Source organism: Cupressus sempervirens, chromosome 3, assembly GCF_028749045.1.
Source record: "Cupressus sempervirens isolate cs-2001-9-10 chromosome 3, ASM2874904v1, whole genome shotgun sequence".
Lineage (NCBI taxonomy): Eukaryota > Viridiplantae > Streptophyta > Pinopsida > Cupressales > Cupressaceae > Cupressus > Cupressus sempervirens.
The window spans coordinates 496,129,032-496,138,152 of record NC_143120.1 but is presented as its reverse complement, the minus strand read 5'-3'; the positions used below and the strand labels follow the sequence as shown (position 1 = coordinate 496,138,152).

Sequence of the window (9,121 nt, the reverse complement as noted above, 5' to 3'; positions counted from 1 at the left end):
TTTGTTCACTTTTTATATATATTTAATTTAAAAAGAACAAAAGTAAAATTTAGGACTTCAATACTTGTCATTGATGAAATGGATGGTATATTGTAATTCAACTTTATTCAATAAAGAAGTGTAATCCATTATATCTTTTATTACTTCATTTAATTAGAAAAAATATGATAAACAGATTGTACATTTTTATTAAAACTTTATTTGATAAATTTTTTTGATGGAGTGGAGTGGAGTGGAGGACATTTTAGGTTAAAGTAGACAACTCTCGATCGAAGTACCCATTTAATGAAATTATTTGAAAGTAGAAAATGTGAGCTATCCTGTTTTTTCTGTGCAGCTTTACTTGACCGACAAATGTACCCTTACCACAACCCGAAGTTCTAGTTTTATATGTTTCTACTGTTTTCTCCATTATTAAAATGCTTGTACCCAAAATGTTTTATTGAGATTCAAATTATAATGGTAATGCCCATCAATACGATACAATGCGTTGTCTTCTCTGTGACAGAGTTCACGAGAATTTGTTCAGAAATCCATACGTGTAGTTGTGGAATCCAGTTGTCCACAGCCATGAATTTGGTTGCCAATTTGGTTTACTTAGTTTTTGGGACACATGAAATATAGCCGTTACTGGGGGTTCTGAGCGAAATTCAAATTGTTGGTACCAATTTAGAGTAGTTTTCTGTCAGAGTTGGGGTTTGTGCAGAACTATAACCAAGAATGCAGTGTACCCAATTCTACTTTTAAAGATTCTTGTGCGTTTCAATTATTCTAAGTGAGCTTCCCACTGTACTAGTTCAGCTATGGTTAAATTCTTGTTCTTCACCCTGAAAGTGGTGGAATAGCAAGGTCCAGGGGGAAGAAGAAATGGGTTCCTTTGAGGTTTATGTCATGCTCTGTTTCTGCCTATCGGTTCTGCATGGGCATGCAACTGGTAATGCGTTTGGTCTTTTTCTATGGTTTACCCTTTCTTTAGTTTCCTACTAAGTTGTTCATGTTTTGTTATAGGTCTTACAAGAAAATGGATATTTTCTTTGTTGCCTTGTCATGGCATATGATTTACTTGTATCACTCTTCAGTAATGAGCACCTTGTTTGTTTAAAGACGAGGTTTTTAGCATTTGTGTTCTGCATTCATGGGCTGGATTTTGCCGTTCTAGTTTAATCTATGGTATTTTATACCAATACTTGAATGGACTGGTTAGGGCAAGATTGAATATTTACAAAAATGAAGTTTGAGTTTTACATGAATGCTTATACCTCGTGTTTTCAATCTTTTGTATTTACTGTAGATAAGGATTGAATATTTGCAAAACTGAAGTTTGAGTTTTACATGAATGCTATAAATGCTTTGGTGCTCACCATGGATTATAATTTTTTAATTGTCTGCTCTCTTCATATGGCTCTTCCTTTTTCCGCGGTATTAGCCCCTGAGGTTTAATCACTGTACACTGGACTTTTGTTTCCATTAAAAGCACCTAAGCATTTATATTGATGCCCACTAGTGAAGCATTGACACCATATTGAGGTCTATGAATTCTGCAAAACAAGCTGATGTTTTTAGGCGTCTTTTTAGGGTTCTAGATGAGCATTGAGTTGTGGGTACTAAAAGAGTACGCGCCCTTGCACTTCTTCGGCTTGTTGAGTGCATGCTACATATGCTTGGTTACCAATGGCCATATGAGTTAGTTTCTACTGCATATACGTCCTCATAAGTATTAACGCTCAAGACTGTATCACTGAATAGTGTCTGCTCCCGAAAAAGTGCTATTATTTTGAGGGTTTTTGCTCAAAACCCTCATTGCCGGGTTCTACTACTTTGAGAGTTCCATGTGCGTTGTGATATATCTACATTTTCCTACATGGGTGTCTCTAGGTTTTCTACTATCTAATAATATCTTACTATAGTCCTTGATTGCATGCATTTAGGAATGTCTACCGAATAGGTTAATGCGAGGTGAACACAAACCTTGTTACTCATTTCTCATCTTAGGAATATCATTTTATGAAACACCATGAAGCATTTTTCTTTGTTATGTTGCGGGCATCATTCAGCGTATCCTCTATACTCTTTAGCTTTCTAACCCATTGGTTTATCTTTGCATTATTGATTTCTTCCGACTTTAAAATGTGCCATGCGAACAGAGATGAACAGAGTTCCCTATCTCAATAGTCAACCCGGCATGATGTATATAACTAATGATTTTGTATCATGAAACAGCTCTGCCACCCAAAAGGCCGTTTGATTCAGAAGTCTGTAGTCTCTTAAAAATGGGGGGGAAAAAGCTCTGCCTATGTACGAGGCCAGTCTCTTTCTATGGACGAGATTTTTCCAATTTGATTTTTTGATTCTGGATGTTTTATTTGGACTTTCTTTGTATTTTTCTGTTATTTCTTGTCAGTTGCCAAGAGAATTTGTGTACATCTTGAAAATCCCTTATCAAGTTGAGCTGCTTTGTGCACATAAGTGGTGTCTGGCTTCTTTCATGATGCAGTATCATCCTGTTTAATTAGATGAGATTTCTTTCCTAGTCAATTGTTCTCAATCATTTCATTTTTTAAATGCAGCAGCTGGAAGAGAATGGAGTTCTATTGGTATCAACTATGGCCGAATGGGCAACAACCTTCCATCTCCTGCGGAATCCATCTCATTTATTAGATCTTTGAAAATAGGTAAAGTAAAACTATATGATAGTGACCCAGAAGTACTCACTGCATTGGCCAATACTGGCCTCTCCGTTGTAATAGCTGTGAAGAATGAAGAGATACCAATTGTTGCCTCTAGTATACTAAAGGCTGATGAGTGGGTAAAACACAATGTCTTAACCCACTTTCCTGCAACCAAAATCAACACCATAACTGTTGGAAATGAAATTCTTTCTGATTACAACAATCAGGATAGATGGCTTCAGTTGGTTCCTGCAATGCAAAATATCTACAGCTCACTTGTCCGATGGAACCTTGGTAAGAGGATAAAGGTGACTACAACTGTGGCCATGGATGCACTCATGTTTTCATCCCCTCCTTCATCAGGACAGTTTAGGGATGACATTGTGGAGACTGTGTTGAATCCAATGCTAAAATTTCTTTCCAATTCAAAGTCCTTCTATTTTGTCAATGTTTACCCATATTTTGCATATTCAACCAATGATGATAAAATACCTCTGAATTATACTCTGTTCGGAGAAGTTAAGACACCAGTGGAGGATGGTGGGTTGCTATACACTGACATGTTATCTGCTCAGCTGGATGCCAACATAGCTGCCATGGCAAAGTTGGGATACCCCAATGTCAAAATTGCTATTAGTGAAACAGGTTGGCCTACAGCAGGAGATGCAAGTGCAAGTGTTGCCCTAGCAGCCACTTATAATAAAAGGCTAGTCGCCCGAATGTTGGCGAATCCACCTTTAGGTACACCTAGAAGGCCCAGAGCATTCATACCCACATATCTCTTTGCCCTTTTTAATGAGGACAACAAGCCTGGCCCAGTCATTGAAAGAAACTGGGGTTTGCTCTACCCAAATGGTTCTGAATTATATCATATTGACATGACCGGGAAGCTTGACGCTTCGGAATTCGAATCCCACAAGTCTGTTAGGCCATTTCCTGCGCAGCCTATTCCCTTTCCTCGTCCTATCCATTCATCTGTAAGTAAAAATTTTCCGAGGACTGGCCAAAGTCCTCCATATTATTCTACGGCCCCTGTTTCCCAACCTTCTGCTGGTTTCTATCCACCTAATGGTCCATCAAGCTCTCCAATACCTTCAATTTTCCCTTATCCTCCTCCATCTCCCTTGCCACTCTACTCTTCCCCTCCCCCTCATACCACTATAAACTTCCCCCCACCCTGCATGCCTTATCCTCCGAGTAACCCATCACCTAATATTCCTTCCCCTACCACACCAGTTATAACACCACCATCTCCACCATCTAATCCAATTATTCCGTCGCCTCCGAATCCCCCATCCACATCTCCTGCATATAGTCTTTGGTGTGTAGCAAAACCCACTGTCCCAAATTCAGTACTGCAGAAAGCAATGGACTATGCTTGTGGAGCTGGTGCTGATTGTCAATCTGTCCAGCCCAATGGATCGTGCTACATGCCCAATTCGGTGGTTGCACATGCTTCGTATGCTTACAATAGCTACTGGCAGAAAAACAAAAGAATTGGTGGAAGCTGTGATTTTGGAGGAACTGCTATGCTCATCACTATGGATCCAAGTGAGTATTCACTTCACTGCATTCAATTTTGTTTCAGTTCATCTTCATATTTGTTTCTCATTCTCATCACCATGACACACACATGAGATTAGGATAACTGGTCCTCAAGCCGCAGTGCATTTGCTTCCCTATGAGAATTAATTAGGCCATTGGGCATTCTTTTCTCATACAGGAGTATTGCATCTGCTTCCGTTTTCCTTAAAACAGTATAGTTGCTGTGTTTTCATCAACCATTCAAGGGGCAAACTCCTTGTTTGGAAGAGTCTATTTAGCTTAAAGAAGATCTGACATTAACTCTTCCAATATTGTATATAAAGCTGGATAAGTTGCTTCAAGATAGTTCAAAGAGTATAAACAGAATTCATAAAGTTGAGCCAGACAATAAGTTCTTGAATCAGATGCAAACAAACAAAATTGTTTTCCCAAATTGGAAGTAGCAGTCTACAACAGTAACTGCTTTTAATTGATAGAAATTAGGATCTTGGGTTTGTAATTATTAGGAATAAATAAAGCTAGGGTAAGATACACAAATTAAGCACACTACCATGTAAATATATGGGAAAAATCCGTCTAGGTAAAAAAAAAACAAACACAATTAACTATTAAAACAAACCCCACCGTTAATATCATTTCTCTCCACTTTCTTATGGTCGATATATCTTTTGTGCATAGTAATAGAATTCACCATTAATCTACAAGTTCCAATTTCCGCTCAATGATCCTAGCATATGCATAAACTTCTACCATCTTATATTAAAACCATATATACATTTTAGAAGGATATGACACTAATAAAAATTATGTTCTAACAATAATGTACCTCTAGAGAACACAAATTGATTTGACATTGAGAATCATTTAAGAACCAAAAAACCATCAATGTAATGGTGGTATCAAAACAGGCTTTATTGATGTATTGCCTGTAGCGCACCACTGTAAAATTCTTATTTCTTTCAACTAGCCTGTAGGGTTTCTTGATTGTTTCAACTTCTCTAGCTTTTTCTTAGGGCCATTCATTGGATTTGTTGCCGATGTATCAAAGTATTTTGTGAACCATAAGTCTAATTTGCATACTGCCATCTTGAAAACTAAACATTGTATCTGTCTCCTCTGTGATCATTATGAAATAATGTTGTTTTAAATTTGGTATATTTACAGTATTTTGCAATTACTAGTGCTTTAGTAGTTCTCAATTACAAACATTAGATTCCTACATCACAGTCACAGTCATTAAGTGCATCATCTAAATATAACCAATGGGACAAATACACAACCTAACAGGATTACACAAATTGTTGTACCCACAATTTGTTTTATCCATCTATTTGATTTCTTATTTCGTAACTTTAATATTGTCGTTTTTTTTGAAATGTTACAGGTTACGGAGGATGTCACTTTGGATTAACTTGAAGGATTTAAATGTTCTCCAGCATGGTTTTCGAATAAGATTCATAATCTCATGAGAGTCTTCAAAATATAACGCACAAATCTGAGGGAAGACCAAGGAACGTTCCTAGCAATTAGTTTTTGGTTAAAAAGACCTATGATGGCGTATATTTTTTATGTATGATTCAGAGCAGAACAGTAGCAAACTTTAGTTGCAACTACGCAACATAAATGGGCTATATTTTAGATCCTTATGCAGGCATTGTTTTGCAGTTGGAATCACTTAATGTGATTTGTGTATCCTTATCTTGAACATGGAATACATTCATAATATAATTAGAGTTCTATGATGTTGTTTCAAGCAAATTCAAAACATTAGTTAATGATATTTGCATATTCTGTGTTGATTATAATTAGCTTAGCAATTCTTCACCTTTGAGCCCCGGGACATAACAGATTACAAGAAATTATGCTTAAACCGAAGTGCATTATTATCTATTAGATTTTCTTACATTAATATTTAATGTGTTTTTCTCCTTTGTATGGCGTTGAATTTGAAATTTTATATTCATATTAGCTATTAAACCAGGCCAGCTTAAAATGTAAAATTGAATTGATTTTATTGATAGAATGTTCATAAAGTTAAAAATATCAGTTAATATAAAAATTTCAAAGAAACATGTAATAAGAAGTTATACACAATGTCATCTAATAAGGTTTACATGAGGGAGTTTCACACAACAGCTAACAACAAGAATAACAAAATTCGAAACTAGATTTTTTCAGGTAGGAAAGGAAATATTTAATCATCAATTGATATCAGCCTATTTTCAACAAGGGAAAGATGAATGAAAGAACTACTACTTCCACCAGAAGTGCCTTGACTGTGGGGATGATAGTTATTTTATGAGGGAGCGATGTCTAAAGCGGGAAGGGAATGATAGGTTGTGTAATGACTATTACGGGTGATTGTTCTCTTAAATGTGTGCCAATAGTGATGGTCGAAATAGCATTGAATCTTTTACAAACATCCTTAAATAAATTATTGAGATATAGTCTCCTTCAAAGAAACACAATTGGAGAGAGTTCAAAGATAAATAAGTGATCATTTTGTTTCTGGACTTGTTGTTTGGCTTGTATGGGTTAAAGATCTCTTATTAATCTTAAAGATAACTTCGAAGAAATACAATTGGAGAGTTAAAAGATAAATGAGTGATCATTTTGTTTGTGGACTTGTTGTTTGGCTTGTATGGGCTAAAGATTTCTTATAAATCTTAAAGATATTTTAATCTAATTTTATAAATCCTAAAGATATTGAAATCTAATCTTTAATGTCTTCTCCATTATATGTGGCAAAGAGAAACTAGATATGTAAGAAGAGTGCTTTGAGATTGTTTTTTAGAACATTTTATAAGGCGGCACCACTAGAATGTGGTTATTTAATTCAACTAGCTTCTACCATTTCTTGATTGTCTTGATTTCTCTAACTTTTCTTAGTATAGGAGACAGCATAAGAGGATGTTCATTAGATTTGTTGCTGATTTATGAAAGTATTTTATGTATCATAAGTCTAATTTGCATATAAGGTGCTGGGAAAACAGCTTTGTCATCATTAAAACCTAACATTGTAAATATCTCCTTTGAGGTCATCATGAAATAATAATATTGATTTAAGCTTTGGAGCATCCCAATATTTTGTAATTTACAACATAGATGTTATGAATTGAATCCATGTATTTCTAAAACTAGTGCTTTAGTAGTTCTCAATCCAAAACATTAAAATTTCATGTCCGATGTAATTTAGTGCATCTTCATTTGATTTTTGGGATCAACTATATATTTATTTTTCCATCAATGTTTGGATTTGCAACATTGAAAAATAAGATGATTTTAATGTCCACAAGACTAAATATAGCTTATGGGACAAATACACAACCTAACATAATTATATAATAAGGCTAGAAAGTTAACATCTTCTGCCCTCAATTTGTTTTATCCATCTATTTGATTTCTTATTTTGTAACTTTAATGTTTTTTTTTCAAAAAGTTGTAGGTTATGGAGGATGTCACCTTGTATTAACTTGAAACATGTAACTGTTCTCTAGCATTCTTTTCCAATAAGATTTATAACCTCACGAGAGCCTTCAAAATATAATGCACAAACCTGAGAAAGACCAAGGAACATTCTTAGAAATTAGTTTTTGGTAAAAATTACTTGTGGTGGCCTCTATTTTTTATTATTATAAATGGTTCATAGTAGAACAATAGCTAAGTTTAGTTGCAATTATGCAACATAGATGGGCTATAGTTAAGATCCTTTTGAAGACATTGTTTTGCAGTTGGAATCACTTAATGTGATTTATGTACCCTTCTCTTGAACACAAAGTATATCCATAATATAATTAGAGTCACTTAATGTGATTTATGTATCCTTATCTTGAACATGGAGTATATTCATGTAATATACTTAGAGTTCTTTGATATTATTCCAAGCAAATTCAAAACATTAGTTAATGATATTGCATATTTTGTATCTGCCTTTGAACCTAGAATATAACAAATTAGATGAAATTATGCTTGAACTAAAGTGCATTATTCTCTATCAAATTCCATGGGAGGAATGCTAGGAGAAATTTGTGGATTTCAATAAGTGTAGATACAAACATGGGAAATAGAAATCTCACCCATTCTCTATCAAAAGTACATTAATATAAAAATCCTTGAAGCACCAACAAAAAGGAGAGAGAACCCTACAAATTAAACCATTCATACCACTATACTAAGAAAATAAAGAAAACCAAGGGGTCACCTTCATAAAAAACCTTCATCATCCTCCATCAAAGGATCTTCATTAGTACAAAGGTTATTCATGGAGCTAATCATACTAGTAGACACAATGCCTCTACAAGAACCAAAGGCCTAAATCCATGCATACCACATGAGAAGAAAAATGACAACATAGGGGTGCAAAAGCCAATCCTTGACATTCATTATAACCAAATGTATGGCACCAATACAATCTAAATAAAATCTCCCCTTTCACCTAAAATTGTGAAGTCAACCTCTACAACTTTTGGAGCTAAAAATATTGTCATCTTGATGAGGGTCAAAGAAAGTTTGTGCTAGCCAAGATGTATCTCAAAAAATATATATCCTAGCATGAAAAAGGCCACATTCCATGGGAGGAATGCTGGCTGAAATTTGAGGTACAAAAAACCATAACTGCATAGCCTAAAGAAAAGATATAGCCACATACAAAGGAAGAGAGTTTGAAGCTAATAACTGAGGGAAGGGTCATGAAAAACCCAACAAGAGGCCTTCACTAGGGCCAAATAGTCTTTAGGGGTCATGTCACTATTAGATCCTACCACACCTATGAACACCAAATAACCATGACTAATACATGCACATGAAACCCAACCACCAGTGACAATTGAGTCGAAAAATACCCCTTCCCACAAAAGTAAAGAGGTGATGAAGGGTACTCCCCTTAATACTACAAACACATAGGAAAA

The 9,121-nt window shown here is 35.2% G+C and overlaps 1 protein-coding gene across 2 annotated transcripts; it reads left to right on the top strand.

Moving 5' to 3' along the window:
* Positions 1–393: 393 nt before the first annotated feature.
* On the top strand, positions 394–5,972 carry LOC149567354 (putative glucan endo-1,3-beta-glucosidase A6). 2 transcript variants are annotated; one of them, XM_089820532.1, is made up of 3 exons: positions 394–934; positions 2,571–4,220; positions 5,599–5,972. In XM_089820532.1, the coding sequence occupies exons 1-3, from the start codon at positions 868–870 to the stop codon at positions 5,628–5,630; spliced, it is 1,749 nt and encodes a 582-aa protein (XP_089676658.1). In that variant the 5' UTR covers positions 394–867; the 3' UTR covers positions 5,631–5,972. The 2 variants fall into 2 exon arrangements, with proteins under 2 accessions (XP_089676658.1, XP_089676657.1); XM_089820531.1 differs by having other exon boundaries at positions 445–934; positions 2,568–4,220.
* Positions 5,973–9,121: the final 3,149 nt, after the last annotated feature.

Coding starts and splice junctions, on each gene's coding strand:
- LOC149567354 (XM_089820531.1), top strand. CDS start 868: ATGGGTTCCTTTGAGGTTTATGTCATGCTCTGTTTCTGCCTATCGGTT. Junction 935..2,567: donor TCTGCATGGGCATGCAACTG/GTAATGCGTTTG, acceptor TTTTAAATGCAG/CAGCTGGAAGAGAATGGAGT. Junction 4,221..5,598: donor GCTCATCACTATGGATCCAA/GTGAGTATTCAC, acceptor GAAATGTTACAG/GTTACGGAGGATGTCACTTT.